Source organism: Nansenia antarctica (assembly GCF_963989245.1).
Source record: "Nansenia antarctica genome assembly, chromosome: 1".
Lineage (NCBI taxonomy): Eukaryota > Metazoa > Chordata > Actinopteri > Argentiniformes > Microstomatidae > Nansenia > Nansenia antarctica.
In genome coordinates, this window is record NC_137674.1 from 112,323,441 (window position 1) to 112,339,730 (window position 16,290).

General features: G+C 45.2%; 1 protein-coding gene across 1 annotated transcript in view; it reads left to right on the forward strand.

Moving 5' to 3' along the window:
* Nucleotides 1–599: 599 nt before the first annotated feature.
* ftsj3 (FtsJ RNA 2'-O-methyltransferase 3) overlaps nucleotides 600–16,290 on the forward strand; it is a gene marked incomplete at its 3' end in the record, with an annotated part of 20,325 nt that continues 4,634 nt past the window's right edge. The window contains exons 1-17 of the mRNA XM_080530234.1: nucleotides 600–781; nucleotides 1,320–1,425; nucleotides 1,999–2,045; nucleotides 2,466–2,545; nucleotides 2,789–2,888; nucleotides 4,916–5,110; nucleotides 5,698–5,813; nucleotides 6,525–6,629; nucleotides 7,112–7,212; nucleotides 8,331–8,438; nucleotides 9,164–9,349; nucleotides 11,925–12,060; nucleotides 12,553–12,755; nucleotides 13,521–13,638; nucleotides 13,906–13,990; nucleotides 14,858–15,002; nucleotides 15,481–15,593. Coding sequence (XP_080386360.1) covers nucleotides 715–781; nucleotides 1,320–1,425; nucleotides 1,999–2,045; nucleotides 2,466–2,545; nucleotides 2,789–2,888; nucleotides 4,916–5,110; nucleotides 5,698–5,813; nucleotides 6,525–6,629; nucleotides 7,112–7,212; nucleotides 8,331–8,438; nucleotides 9,164–9,349; nucleotides 11,925–12,060; nucleotides 12,553–12,755; nucleotides 13,521–13,638; nucleotides 13,906–13,990; nucleotides 14,858–15,002; nucleotides 15,481–15,593 — 2,011 coding nt within the window. The 5' untranslated portion in view covers nucleotides 600–714. The remainder of the gene's footprint in view (nucleotides 782–1,319; nucleotides 1,426–1,998; nucleotides 2,046–2,465; nucleotides 2,546–2,788; nucleotides 2,889–4,915; nucleotides 5,111–5,697; nucleotides 5,814–6,524; nucleotides 6,630–7,111; nucleotides 7,213–8,330; nucleotides 8,439–9,163; nucleotides 9,350–11,924; nucleotides 12,061–12,552; nucleotides 12,756–13,520; nucleotides 13,639–13,905; nucleotides 13,991–14,857; nucleotides 15,003–15,480; nucleotides 15,594–16,290) is intronic.

Genomic DNA, 16,290 nt, shown 5'->3' on the forward strand with positions numbered 1-16,290 from the left:
GATGTATTAATTGTCAATGAAAATCACAGAGAGGTGCTCATTCTAGAAGTTGGCTGCACCTTTGACCATAGCTAGACTAGTCACACTCACTTAAGAAGTTCTTAGATTTTGAACTTATGATCACTCACGTGACTATAACGGTTATAATGGTTATAACGGTTATAATGGTTAACTAAAAATGGAAGACAGCAGTGCAGCTAAGAGGTGACAGGACTGATAGGGAGAAGAACTGACAAACCTGACACTGTAGGAGTTAACTAACTCCACCAGATGGCGCTAATGCAACAACCAAGGACGCAGGAGTTAACTAACTCCACCAGATGGCGCTAATGCAACACCAAGGATGCCGGAGTTAACTAACTCCACCAGATGGCGCTAATGCAACACCAAGGATGTAGGAGTTAACTAACTCCACCAGATGGCGCTAATGCAACACCAAGGATGCAGGAGTTAATTAACTCCACCAGATGGCACTAATGCAACAACCAAGGACCCAAGCTGCTGCTAAACCCAACAGAAGAAGAAGAAGAAGCAGTGAAGCGTGACGTGACGTAGAATGTGTGCGCCGCTCAGCCACACGTGTTGTGTTTTCACGGAGGAGGTGGCGAGAGATCTGTAACTCACACATCTATGTATCTATCTTCACATCTTCATATTTAAAAGGGAAAACCCAGATTATTAAATATCATAAGTTGACCCACCACAACAGCAAAGATGGGCAAGAAACTCAAAGTCGGAAAGACCAGGAAGGACAAGTTCTACCACTTAGCCAAGGAAACAGGTAACGAAACCAGAGAATTATAATACTATGAGAAATATAGAGAATTATAATAAAATAATAAGAATATAAATGATCCCTATTGTGAATGATCTAAAATGACACATCGTGACGTTAGAATTATAAGGTTCTATCTCCATTTTTGTCAAAATTGAGTATTTTTTTTTTTTACATAATCTGATCCATTAGGTGTTTATTAATACCTGTGGTGTTATTTTTAAAATGTTGACATTTTTGAGTTAGTAATTAATAAAATACAAAGGTTCCATCTCACAGAACATAATGGAATGTAAAAACTTTGACGCTCAATATCTCTGAACTACCCTAAACGGAGATAGAACCTTCTCATTCTAAACTCACTAAGTGTCATTAAGTAGAAGGCTTATGAGAGTCACAGTAGAGGGAATATAAATTATCCCTATTGTATGAGAATGATCTAAAATGACACATGTCAATGTTTATGGAGAGGTTATCTGGTGAAAAGAGATAAGTCTCAGGCTTTACTGAAGCGTGTTTCCCTGTGGTGTCTGTCCCCCTCCAGGATATCGCTCTCGTTCCTCCTTCAAGCTGATCCAGCTGAACAGAAAGTTCCAGTTCCTGCAGAAGGCCCGGGCCCTGGTGGACCTGTGTGCTGCCCCGGGGGGCTGGTGAGTCCCGGTTACATCGCTACACCACCTCCTGTCACATACTGTGGGGTGCAAACATGTGGGCACCCCTGGTTTAAATGTCTGTTACAACTAACAGGGCTCCCACGGGTCCTTGAAGTCCTTGAAAGTTTGTGAATATGAGAAAAAGAAATCAAGGTCTTAGAAGTTTTTGAAAATAGACATGGGTCATTGAAAGTGCTTGAATTCCCCTCTCTCTCTCTCTCTCTAAAATATATATATATAGCTCATCAACTAGTAAATAAGTCTCTGTATTGCTTAACTTTACACATATTTCACAGTATATTGTTTTGCTGTGCTGTGGTAGTGAAGGCAAGAGACCATCTAGTGTTCACACATTCAAGCCTTGTGTCTTATGTCTTTCGATTATGTTATTGGTGATGTGCTTTTGATTTGATGGTAGCCACGGTCGTCTCTTGTTACAAGTGCTGCGTCTCATCTCTCTCTCTCTCTCTCTCTCTCTCTCTCTCTCTCTCTCTCTCTCTCTGTCTCTCATCTCTCTCTCTCTCTCTCTCATCTCTCTCTGTCTCTCTCTGTCTCTCTCTCTCTCCTCAGGTTGCAGGTGGCGTCCAAGTTCATGCCCGTCTCCAGTCTCATTATTGGTGAGTGGAACCTCTCACACGGGACACATCCCTATTCTCTTTTTTTATTTGCTGAACCCCCCCCCCCCCCCCCCTGGCTGGCCACGTGTCGACGTGTCCTTGAGCAAGGCACTGAACCCCTAAATGCTCCAGGGTCCTTCTATGGCTCTGACCCCTGGTCTAGAGCATGAATACATTTCGTTGTACTGTTTTCGTTGCAATGACTAAGGTTGAACCTTCTTCTCTCTCTGTCTCTCTCTCTCTCTCTCTCTCTCTCTCTCTCTCTCTCTCTCTCTCTCTCTCTCTCTCTCTCTCTCTCTGTGTGTCTCTCTCTCTCTCTCTCTCTCTCTCTGTGTCTCTCTCTCTCTCTCCCTCTCTGTGTGTCTCTCTCTCTCTCTCTCTCTCTGTGTGTCTCTCTCTCTCTCTCTCTCTCTCTCTCAGGTGTTGACCTGGTCCCCATCAAGTCCATCCCCAACGTGGTGGCTCTGCAGGAGGACATCACCACAGACAAATGCCGACAGGTAAGATCGTCCAAGTAACTACGGGCTGCGTTCGTAAAGTCGCTCTGGGAAATCCGATCAGCACTCACGGAACGCCTCTCGTCCGATCGAATAACTCCGTCGCTCTAAGACGCTGAACCCAGTGTGTGTGCTCTCGACCGGCGGTCTCAGAGCGAATTCACGAACGCACCCCTAAAGGTACACATACTGTCTGCATCAGAAGGACTGAGGCTGATCTGCTGGGCTGTGTTCTGCTGTCCTCAGGCTCTCAGGAAGGAGCTGCAGACATGGAAGGTGGATGTGGTGCTGAACGACGGAGCTCCCAACGTGGGCGCTAACTGGGTGCACGACGCCTACTCTCAGGGTAGGTAGAGACATGACGTCTACTCTCAGGGTAGGTAGAGACATGACGTCTACTCTCAGGGTAGGTAGTGACTCTCAGGGTAGGTAGTGACTCTCAGGGTAGGTAGAGACTAGAGACATGACGTCTACTCTCAGGGTAGGTTTGTTTGTTTATTAGGATCCCCATCAGCTAACACCATGACATTAGCTCGTCTTCCTGGGGTCCGACACAAAAATCATATTTGGACGATTGTCAACATTCTATACATACAGACAACTGTAAACATTCTATACAAACTGTAAACATCGTATACATACATACATCATAATAACAAAAGAAAGGAATAAAATTAATGAAATCAGCAAACAAGATAATCAGCAAACAAGATAAGTCATCTACTGTTCATTCAGAGTTCATTGTATTAAGTTGCTCTTTTATTGTTTTCTTGAAAGTGCCTCTAGAATGAGTTTGACTAACATGCTGGTTGGGTAAGGAGTTCCATCCTGTAAAGGTAGTGAGAGACAAGACAGGTGGAAGCAATGTGACACGGTCTGGTGAAAGTCAGGGTATCCGCGGTGTCTTGAAAAGTATTAAAAGTTGATAAATCAATTTGGGGAAAATCAAGACCCTTAATAAGTATTAAAAAGTATTTTCACTTTTTTATGAGGTCTTGAATTTTGTAGGTATTTTTCTGAATTAGACTCTGTCCAAAGAGTTTGAGTCCTACATTTTTTTAGTGAAAGTTTGTGAATTTATTAGTTTTATTAAAAAACAAAGATGAACCGGATATTCTGTTGTATGATAGTGGTCTAGTCTATTGCAAACTAAAACAGTAAACGGTTACAGCTCAAAGTGGCGGTGAGGTCTGGAAAAATATTGACAAGGTCTTTAAAAAGTCTTAGAAAGGTATTGAAATTAACCTCCAGATTCCTGTATATACCCTGAACAACTGTAGGTAACATAGACACGGCTGTTCTAGTGTCAACTGTCACTTAGATCCAACTGTCACTTAGATCAAACTGTCACTTTCAAATTAACCTCAAGATTCCTGTATATACCCTGATTTCACTCATCATTACCTCATCTCCAGAAGTGCATTAAGATTTTGGGCTTCGGCGCAAGGCTGTTTTGTCACCTCAACATTCTCATAGGCACTGTTCAAAAGATCAAAAGTAAAAGAATTACAAATATGACGGTTAATTTATATTTAATAAAAGTGCAACTGTAACTGAACAGAATTGAAGCTCACAGGGCAGTTTAATTCCACCAAACTGGCGTACTCACTTTAATCTGTATCCTGTGTCCGTTAGGGATGCTCCGATTTATCGGCCACCGATTTAAATCGGCCGATTTCACTCCAAATGACTCGATCGGTGATCGGCAAAAATGGCCGATCGCAAAAACCGATCTTTTTTTTATTTTTTTTATTTTTTTTTCCCTTTTCCTGGGGAAGACAGATAACTGAACAGAAAACATAGGAGGACGTAACAGTATGTAAACCATGAAGGCCACGTTTATGATGTCTTTTATACAGCCATATCACTGACTTGGGCTTCAGGCCCTAACTGGGTGATAGGCCAGACTTTTACTATGCCATAAAAATGGGTCTGCGTTTGCTTGGTGCCTAATGGATCAAAACTTTTGTCTAAAAAGCAAAAAATATGTAGGCTATCCAGTCAGTAGGCCTACAGTTATGTATTTTTTTAAAAATCGGTATCGGTATCGGTTGATCTTGAGGAAAAAAATCGGGGATCGGTATCGGCCCCAAAAATCCAGATCGGAGCATCCCTAGTGTCCGTGTACTTCACATCCTGTTGTTGTTCTTTTGTTGTTTTGTTTTCTGTTGTCTCTTTTCTCTCTGTTTAGTTTTAACTGTGTTTGAGACCTTGTGTCACCTCCGCTGTTTTTAACCTGACTGTATGTTACTGTGTCTTTTGTCCTGTGAGGTGTCCTTGGGTGTTTTGAAAGGCGCCATACAAATAAAATGTATTATTATTATTATTATGAATCTCATCCTATTGGCCCTTTATTTCCTTCCCCCCCCACAGCTCACCTGACTCTGATGGCTCTGAAGTTGGCCGTTGACTTCCTGGCCAAAGGAGGAACGTTCGTCACCAAGGTGTTCCGCTCCAAAGACTACCAGCCGCTGTTCTGGATCTTCCAGCAGTTCTTCAAGAAGGTTCAGGCCACCAAACCCCAGGCCTCCCGCAACGAGTCGGCCGAGATCTTCGTCATCTGCCAGGGTGAGTTTGTTTGTTTGTTAGGATCCCCGTTAGCTAACGCCGTGACATCAGCTAGTCTTCCTGGGGTCCCACACACAAATCATATTTGGACAATTGTACAACATTCTATACATACAGACAACTGTAAACATTCTATACAAACTGTAAACATCGTATACATACATACATACATACATACATACATACATACATACATATATACATACATACATACATACATACATACATACATACATCATAATAACAAAAGAAAGGAATACAAATAATAATAATGAAATAACAGATCAGCAAACGAGATAAGTCATCTACTGTTCATTCAGAGTTCGTTGTATTAAGTTGCTCTTTTATTGTTTTCTTGAAAGTGCCTCTAGAATGAGTTTTACTAGCATGCTTGGGTAAAGAGTTCCATCCTGTAATGGCCCTGTAAACGACAGTAGATTTGACTAGATGTGTCCTCCTAGGTCTAGGTGGTAAAAGTACTATGGTGTACTGTGAGTGACTGACTGTCCACAGAACAGAAGGGAGAGATGTACGTCTTCGCGGTAGTCGAGTTGAACACAAGGATGTGACTTTTTTTTCCATTTCAGGTTTCTTGGCCCCAGACAAAATCGACAATAAGTTCTTCGACCCAAAGCATGCCTTCAAAGAGGTGGAGGTCCAAGCCAAGACTGTGAAAGAGCTGGTCCCTGTGAAAAAGCCCAAGGTGGGTGTCTGTGTGTCTGTGCGTGTGTGTGTGTGTCTGTCTCTGTGTGTGTGTGTGTGTGTCTGTGTGTGTGTCTGTCTGTGCGTGTGTGTGTGTCTGTCTGTCTCTGTGTGTGTGTGTGTGTGTGTGTGTGTGTGTGTCTGTGTCTGTGTCTGTGTGTGTGTGTGTGTGTCTGTGTGTCTGTGTGTTTGTGTCTGTGTGTGTCTGTGTGTCTGTCTGTGTGTGTGTCTGTCTGTGTCTGTGTGTCTGTCTGTGTGTGTCTGTCTGTGTGTGTGTCTGTCTGTCTGTGTGTGTCTGTATGCGTCTGTGTGTGTGTGTCTGTCTGTGTGTCTGTGCGTGCACGCGTTATATATTTGCTGTGCTCAGTTAATGTTAGAACTCTAGAATGTTAGAACTCTAGAATGTTAGGACTCTAGAATGTTAGGACTCTAGAATGTTAGAAATCTAGAATGTTAGAACTCTAGAATGTTAGGACTCTAGAATGTTAGGACTCTAGAATGTTAGGACTCTAGAATGTTAGAACTCTAGAATGTTAGAACTCTAGAATGTTAGAACTCTAGAATGTTAGAACTCTAGAATGTTAGAACTCTAGAATGTTAGAACTCTAGAATGTTAGGACTCTAGAATGTGAGGACTGTAGTTCTGTCGTCTGTCAGTGACCACATCCTCCACTTCCTGTCCTTCACTTCCTGTCCTTCACTTCCTGTCCAGGCGGAGGGATACGACGACGGTGATCTGACCCTCTACCACACCTTCTCCATGACCGCCTTCCTCAAGGCAGAGAACCCGGTGGACTTCCTGGGCAAAGCCAACGAGGTGAGACGCACCTGGCAGCACTTCACAACCGTATAAACATTGTGTTTTTTGTAAATAACGATCTTTTTCTTTTTTTAAACAACTTGAACTGAAAGCAGTGTTACAAATAATAATAAAAAATATTTAAGGAATCAAATTGTAAAGCACAAATCATTGGATAGGAATCAAAGGACTTTATCCTGGAATCCATACATGTCTATACAGAAATTAGTTCACAAACACGTCAAATACTGTATAAGCGTTGTTATAGTACTGTTATAGTATTGTTATAGTACATGCAAATCCAAATGTGAGATGCAGGCGTCACCGCTAGGAGTGGGAGATATACCGCTATGAAATTGAATACTGATGATATGGTTTTTGGCATGTCACAGATGTTGTGATATAGCACATGTTCCTTATGGCCCACCCGTCTGTCCTGAGCTGACCCATAGAACTGTCTGTCCTGAGCTGACCCATAGTCCTGTCTGTCCCGTCTCTAGATCACCTTTGACAACCCAGAGTTGGAGTCTCACGAGGCCACCTCGGACGAGATCAGGGAGTGTTGCCGTGACATCAAGGTCCTGGGCCGCAAGGAGCTCCGGTGAGCGCCTGACCCGCTGTTACCTGAACGTTTACCTGCTGTTACCTGAACGTTTACCTGACCCCGCTGTCACCTGAACGTTTACCTGCTGTTACCTGAACGTTTACCTGCTGTTACCTGAACGTTTACCTGCTGTTACCTGAACGTTTACCTGCTGTTACCTGAACGTTTACCTTCTGTCACCTGAACGTTTACCTTCTGTCACCTGAACGTTTACCTTCTGTCACCTGAACGTTTACCTTCTGTCACCTGAACGTTTACCTTCTGTCACCTGAACGTTTACCTTCTGTCACCTGACCGTTTACCTTCTGTCACCTGTACGTTTACCTTCTGTCACCTGAACGTTTACCTTCTGTCACCTGAACGTTTACCTTCTGTCACCTGAACGTTTACCTTCTGTCACCTGAACGTTTACCTTCTGTTACCTGACCCCTCTGTCACCTGAACGTTTACCTTCTGTCACCTGAACGTTTACCTTCTGTTACCTGACCCCTCTGTCACCTGAACGTTTACCTGACCCCTCTGTCACCTGAACGTTTACCTTCTGTTACCTGACCCCTCTGTCACCTGAACGTTTACCTGACCCCTCTGTCACCTGAACGTTTACCTTCTGTTACCTGACCCCTCTGTCACCTGAACGTTTACCTTCTGTCACCTGAACGTTTACCTTCTGTTACCTGACCCCTCTGTCACCTGAACGTTTACCTGACCCCTCTGTCACCTGAACGTTTACCTTCTGTTACCTGACCCCTCTGTCACCTGAACGTTTACCTTCTGTTACCTGACCCCTCTGTCACCTGAACGTTTACCTTCTGTTACCTGACCCCTCTGTTACCTGAACGTTTACCTGACCCCGCTGTCACCTGAACGTTTACCTGAACCCGCTGTCACCTGAACGTTTACCTTCTGTTACCTGACCGTTTACCTTCTGTCACCTGAACGTTTACCTTCCTGTCTGACTGTCTTCTATGACCTTCACCTCAGGAAGTAAACATAACAAAAGACCATAGGGGTATGGTATGGTAAACCTAATTGTGTGTGTGTGTGTGTGTGTGTGTGTGTGTGTGTGTGTGTGTGTGTGTGTGTGTGTGTGTGTGTGCCCCCACCCCCCCCCCCAGCCTGCTGCTGAACTGGCGGTCCAAGCTGAGGAGACACGTGGCCAAGAAGCTGAAGGATGAGGCCAAGAAATCGGACGACGAAGCTAAGCTGCTAAACCAGGACATCAAGTACGTTCTCATCCATGTAGAAGAGAAATATATCATTTACAGGGTTCCCACGGGTCCTTGAAATCCTTGAAAGTTAGTGAATTTGAGAAGAAAAAAAATCAAGGCCTTAAAAATGTGGGTCATTGAAAGTGCTTGAATTCCCCTCTCTCTCTACAAAAAAAAAAAAGTATATATAAAAATGTTTTCTGTAATTATAGAGACCATCTAGTGTTCAAGCCTCTACATTCAAAAGCCTCTCTTTTTAATTGTTGTCTTAGTTCCTATTATATAAATTCTCATCTTTGAGGGAATTGAGTCTTGAAAGTCTTTGAAAAGTGCTTGAATTTGATGTTTTAGAAGGTGTGGGAAGCCTGATTTAACAATTCAGCTAATTCACGTTGTGGCCTGAACGCTACGTCAACGTTGCTCTTAACTACAACCCTTGTGTACATAAGGTTCAGATATAGGAACATTTAGGATATTATATAGCATAGCATAGAGTACAGCACAGTGTCTTATTGTATAGTATAGTAGTATAGTATAGTAGATAGTGTACATAGCCTTTATTTATGTAAACCAGCTCTTTTCCCTTTTTTATTTTACCCTTGGCCCTCTTGTTTTTAGTCTTTTTTTTTTTACAAGCACCAGGGGAGCCCCCCCTCCTAAATTTTGTTGTATGGTACCTGTACTGTATTAATGACAATAAAGACCATTCATTCATTCATTCAACTACTACCTACCTGCAGCCTCAGCTCAGGAGAGGAGGAGAGCGACAGAGAGGAGGAGAAGGAGGAGAAGAAGGAGGAGGAGAAGAAGGAGAAGGAGAAGAAGAAGAAGGTGGGAAAGGCGGAAGAGGAGGAGGAGATGGACGAGGAAGCGATGGAGAAGAAACTGGCCGAGCTGAAGGCTCAGGAGGTGGCTGAGCTGAGGCGGTAAGTCAGGGGTGGTCGTTTTGTCTTACTGGACCAAATCACAACTTCAGTGAGGAACGACCTTTTAAAAGGCTTTTCAGTCTGGGAGCAGCAGGGTTGGTCTGTGTCTGGGAGACTGACCCATACTGTCAGATACCCACCTGCCTGTCTGTCACCTGTCTGTCTGTCAACTGTCTGTCACCTGTCTGTCTGTCACCTGCCTGTCTGTCACCTGCCTGTCTGTCTGTCACCTGCCTGTCTGTCTGTCATCTACCTGTCTGTCACCTGTCTGTCTGTCATCTGTCTGTCTGTCACCTGTCTGTCTGTCTGTCACCTGTCTGTCTGTCTGTCATCTACCTGTCTGTCACCTGTCTGTCTGTCACCTGTCTGTCTGTCACCTGTCTGTCTGTCACCTGTCTGTCTGTCAACTGTCTGTCTGTCACCTACCTGTCTGTCACCTGTCTGTCTGTCACCTGTCTGTCTGTCACCTGCCTGTCTGTCACCTGCCTGTCTGTCACCTGTCTGTCTGTCTGTCTGTCACCTGTCTGTCTGTCACCTGTCTGTCTGTCTGTCAACTGTCTGTCTGTCACCTGCCTGTCTGTCACCTGTCTGTCTGTCACCTGCCTGTCTGTCTGTCACCTGTCTGTCTGTCACCTGTCTGTCTGTCATCTACCTGTCTGTCACCTGTCTGTCTGTCACCTGTCTGTCTGTCACCTGTCTGTCTGTCATCTACCTGTCTGTCACCTGTCTGTCTGTCACCTGTCTGTCTCACCTGCCTGTCTGTCACCTGTCTGTCTGTCTGTCACCTGTCTGTCTGTCACCTACCTGTCTGTCTGTCACCTGTCTGTCTGTCACCTGCCTTCTGTCACCTGTCTGTCTGTCACCTGTCTGTCTGTCACCTGTCTGTCTGTCACCTGTCTGTCTGTCTGTCACCTGTCTGTCTGTCACCTGTCTGTCTGTCTGTCACCTGTCTGTCTGTCACCTGTCTGTCTGTCACCTGTCTGTCTGTCACCTGTCTGTCTGTCACCTGTCTGTCTGTCACCTGTCTGTCTGTCACCTGTCTGTCTGTCTGTCACCTGTCTGTCTGTCACCTGCCTGTCTGTCACCTGTCTGTCTGTCACCTGTCTGTCTGTCTGTCACCTGTCTGTCTGTCACCTACCTGTCTGTCACCTGTCTGTCTGTCACCTGTCTGTCTGTCACCTGTCTGTCTGTCACCTACCTGTCTGTCACCTGTCTGTCTGTCACCTGTCTGTCTGTCACCTGTCTGTCTGTCACCTGTCTGTCTGTCACCTGTCTGTCTGTCACCTGTCTGTCTGTCTGTCACCTGCCTGTCTGTCAACTGTCTGTCTGTCACCTGCCTGTCTGTCTGTCACCTGTCTGTCTGTCACCTGTCTGTCTGTCACCTGTCTGTCTGTCACCTGCCTGTCTGTCACCTGTCTGTCACCTGTCTGTCACCTGTCTGTCTGTCACCTGTCTGTCACCTGCCTGTCTGTCACCTGTCTGTCTGTCACCTGTCTGTCTGTCACCTGTCTGTCTGTCACCTGTCTGTCTGTCACCTACCTGCCTGTCTGTCACCTGTCTGTCTGTCACCTGTCTGTCTGTCATCTGTCTGTCTGTCTGTCACCTACCTGTCTGTCACCTGTCTGTCTGTCACCTGTCTGTCTGTCACCTGTCTGTCTGTCACCTGTCTGTCTGTCATCTGTCTGTCTGTCTGTCACCTACCTGTCTGTCTGTCACCTGTCTGTCTGTCTGTCACCTGTCTGTCTGTCACCTGTCTGTCTGTCACCTGTCTGTCTGTCATCTGTCTGTCTGTCTGTCACCTACCTGTCTGTCTGTCACCTGTCTGTCTGTCACCTGTCTGTCTGTCATCTGTCTGTCTGTCACCTGTCTGTCTGTCACCTGTCTGTCTGTCACCTGTCTGTCTGTCACCTGTCTGTCTGTCACCTGTCTGTCTGTCACCTGTCTGTCTGTCTGTCACCTGTCTGTCACCTGTCTGTCTGTCACCTGTCTGTCTGTCATCTACCTGTCTGTCTGTCTGTCTGTCACCTGTCTGTCTGTCTGTCACCTGTCTGTCTGTCACCTACCTGTCTGTCTGTCACCTACCTGTCTGTCATCTACCTGTCTGTCACCTGCCTGTCTCTAGTGCATGTAGTCAAAATGGCGTGAAATGAACATAAAAAAAACAACTAAGAATTGTTTGCTTCTCTTTCTCTAGCACAGAGGCTGCTAGCGATGATTGTGCTTGTCACTTACTCTAGGCAACTTAGAGTAACTCATGTAGCTACTTTTGGCTAAATGACTTGAGTTAAATCCTGAGTAACGCTATTCCCTACAGTTGCCTGAGCTCTTGACTACGATTTTATATTTTTGTACAGTGTCCTTGAGTCTGTAAAAAGCGATTTTAAATTAAATCTATTATTATTATTAATAATAATAAATGGATATGTATCTGTCTTAACAGATGAGCGGTGGTATTTTCACTATTTAGACTAGATTCAGGTGTTCCATATGTAATATAAATATATATAAATATGTAATATAAGTGTTGTTGTGAGACAGGAAGTGTTAAATGTGTTGTTGTGTTGATGTGAGACAGGAAGAAGAAGAAGCTTCTGAAGGAGAAGAGGAAGCAGAGGGAGAGGGTGGAGCTGAAGATGGACCTGCCGGGGGTCTCCATCGCCGACGGCCACGACCACTCCATGTTCTCCCTCAGCTCCATCAACAAGGCCAAGGTAAAAAAAAAAAAACTGAAACGTTATTTCACATTTGGCAATACATTTTGGGCCGCTACCCACACGTTTAGCTGTGTTGCTCATTCCATGAATGCATGATCCTTACAAGTTGTACCTCGTTGTAAAGGTGACTAATCAGGCTTTCCAACGATATAAAATACAATACCAATTGGTGTTATTAAAGGGGAGGAATAATCGACCGAAATAACGTTTCCGAACTTTTTATGAGGAGTTTATATTCTGTTTGCAGGCCCTGTGTGAGGTAGTCATGCATGTGATGTTTGCAGGCTCTGTGTGAGCTGAACAAGGGGGACATGTTGTCATGTATATTGTATATATATGATGTTTGCAGGCCCTGTGTGAGCTCAACAAGGGGGACATGTTGTTTAGGTAGTCATATATATATATGTTATGTCTCTAGGCCCTGTGTGAGCTGAACAAAGGGGACATGTTGTTTAGGTAGTCATATATATATATATGTTATGTCTCTAGGCCCTGTGTGAGCTGAACAAGGGAGACATGCTTCTGGCTGACGGGATGCTGGAGGGGGAGGAGGACCTGTACTTCTCCGGTGACGAGGACGAGGACGACCGCCTGTCCCTGGCCTCAGACCTGGACGCTGAGGACATGGAGGAGGTGGAGGAGAGAGAGAAGCAGATAGAGGAACTGGAGAAGATGAGGGCTCCGAAGAAGAGGTGAGTAACCCCGTCACACTCTGCCTTCTCCTCTTTTCTCCTCCCCTCTTCCTCTCCGTGTCGTACCTGTGACACGTTATAGATAGATAGATAGATAGATAGGTAGATAGATAGATAGATAGATAGATAGATAGATAGATAGATAGATAGGTAGATAGATAGATAGGTAGATAGATAGATAGGTAGATAGATAGATAGATAGGTAGATAGATACATGTAGATAGATAGATAGGTAGATAGATAGGTAGGTAGATAGGTAGGTAGATAGGTAGGTATATAGATAGATAGATACATGTAGATAGATAGATAGACAGACAGGTAGATAGATAGGTAGGTAGATAGATAGGTAGATACATAGATACATAGATAGATAGTAATAGATAGATAGATAGATGTTTATTAAGTCAGGGCAGTGCACATTAATGAACAGTCACTTATACAGAGTATGGTGACAGTAAATATGTCGGATTTAGCTGTGAGCTCATTTGCATCCGTAGTCCTCATGACATAAAATCGTACAATAGATTAAAAAAAGAAAAGAATAATGGACAACATCACAACAGAATACAATAGGACATAAAACAATGACTATGTGACCATAGAGACAGACACAAGTGCACAGGTTAAAAGTGCAAAAGACAGGACACAGAAAATAAGGTAGTGCGACGGTACTGAGGGAAAGGTGTCTAGCTGCTCTGTGATTGGTGCAGAGTGTCCTTCAGTGAGATGTTGTACTGACGTCTAGCTGCTCTGTGATTGGTGCAGAGTGTCCTTCACCTCCGCCAAGGAGGAAGAGGAGGAGGAGAAGGGAGCAGGTCTGCTGGTGGAGCTGGAGGACAAGGAGGAGAAGCAGTGTCGGGAGACCAACATGTGGTTCAGCAAGGTCTGTACACACACACACACTACACACACACACACACACACACTCCACACACACACACGCACTCCACACACACACACACACACAGTCTCACACACACACACACTCACTCACTCACTCACTCACACAGCATTGTACACTGACTGAGACACAAATCGACCTCTGACCTGATGAATCTGACTTCCTGTGTTGATGAATCTGACTTCCTGTGTTGATGAAGCTGACTTCCTGTGTTGATGAATCTGACTTCCTGTCTGGTCTCGTCCACAGGGCATCTTCTCTGAGCTGAACCTGGAGGGAGACGCGGAGAGCGAGCTGAGACAGACCCAGAGACTCCAGAACAAAGACCCCTCAGGTAGCTAACACCATCCTGTCCCAAAGTCAACCCAGGGCTCGACATTAACGCTGTTTTACTTGTCCGGAGCAAGTAAAACATTCGCCGGGTTTGTTTGCGCGAGCACGATGACGCTGCTGGATCCCGGATATGTTTACCTGTGTGCAGGAAGACTAGATGATCATGAGTGAAGATATTATCAAAGCGTACGGGTGATCGACAGGCGAGTACGCTTTGATAATATCTTCACTCACGATCATCTATTCTAGTCTGACGCCTGCGTCGTCTGTTGTTCTTCCTGCACACAGGTAAAAATATCCAGGATCCAGCAGAGTCGTCGTGCTTTCTCCGGACAAGTAAAACGGTGTTAATGTCGAGCCCTGCAACCCCTTACCCCTACTCCAGACACTGGTTGATGGATAGATAGATAGATAGATAGATAGATAGATAGATAGATAGATAGATAGATAGGTAGGTACTTAATTGACCGCTATGGGGAAATTAAGGTGTTACAGCAGCTCACAAACAACAAAATAAAACAAACAGAATAAAATAGAATAATAGAATATTCTAGAATAGAACATCTGAAACATTATATACAGAAAGAACAGGCCGGTTGAAGATCTGATGGGATGGGATTGGATGGGCGTAAGCAATATGACAGGACCTTCACCAAGCCTGTCAGAGGGAAAGGTGGAGCTGATGGCAGTAAGGTTAACACACGTGGTCCTTTCAGGTCGTTAGAAGAATCTAGACGCAGGGGGAAAGGGGATCTTTCAGCCTGAGCTAAAGAGAGATGTACGTAGGTATAAAGACGAGTGTTGGCGGACCTTTTACTCCTTTTACTCCCCCATCTCCTCCTCTTCCTCCCCCCTCTCCTCCTCCCAGACAAGGGCAAAGGTAAGAAGCGGAAGGCGGAGGAGAAGCCGGAGACCGCCCAGGCGGAGCAGGAAGAGGCGGGGCCTTCACAGCAAGCAGAGGGGCGTGGCAGTGACTCTGACGACGACACTGACGACGACACTGACGATGAGAGGTCAGTTGGTGATGTCAGGGGTGATGTCAGTTGACGAGGATGATTATATTAGCGTCTAGTATCAAAAGAATATTGACATTAACACATTTCCTACCCAGGACCTATTGAATATGTCAGTAAACATGCAGATATAATATAGACAGGGTTCCCACGGGTCCTTGAAATCCTTGAAAGTTTGTGAATTTGAGAAAAAAGAAAAAGGGTCTTAAAAGTTTTTGAAAATAGAGATGGGTCATTGAAAGTGTTTGAATTCCCCCCCCCCCCTCTCTCTCTCTCTCTCTCTCTCTCTCTCTCTCTCTCTCTCTCAAAAAACAGAGACTTACTTAGCTTGTCAACTAGTTCTGTCTCAAACTATGCCGTGTTGGGTCCTTGAATTTGAGGGAATTGAGTCTTGAAAGTCCTTGAAAGGTGCTTGAATCTGATGTTTCAGAAGATGTGGGAACCCTGTTGGATGAGTGGTTGTGTTTGTCTCCCTCAGGGACATTGCTCAGATGAAGAGTGCCAGGGGGGCCGGCGGTGTGAAGGGGTCCGGGGGTCTGCTAGCCGCCGCGGAGGACGACGACTTCCAGGTGGTCCCCATAGAGAGCACCAGTGAGTAAACAACCCAGAACCCTAGAACCAGACAACCCTACCAGACTGACTAGAACCAGACAACCCTACCTGACTGACTAGAACCAGACAACCCTACCTGACTGACTAGAACCAGACAACCCTACCACCCTGACTAGAACCAGACAACCCTACCTGACTGACTAGAACCAGACAACCCTACCTGACTGACTAGAACCAGACAACCCTACCTGACTGACTAGAACCAGACAACCCTACCTGACTGACTAGAACCAGACAACCCTACCTGACTGACTAGAACCAGACAACCCTACCTGACTGACTAGAACCAGACACCCCTACCAGACTGACTAGAACCAGACAACCCTACCACCCTGACTAGACCAGACAACCCTACCTGACTGACTAGAACCAGACAACCCTACCAGACTGACTAGAACCAGACAACCCTACCAGACTGACTAGAACCAGACAACCCTACCTGACTGACTAGAACCAGACAACCCTACCAGACTGACTAGAACCAGACAACCCTACCACCCTGACTAGAACCAGACAACCCTACCTGACTGACTAGAACCAGACAACCCTACCACCCTGACTAGAACCAGACAACCCTACCTGACTGACTAGAACCAGACAACCCTACCACCCTGACTAGAACCAGACAACCCTACCACCTGACTGACTAGAACCAGACAACCCTACCAGACTGACT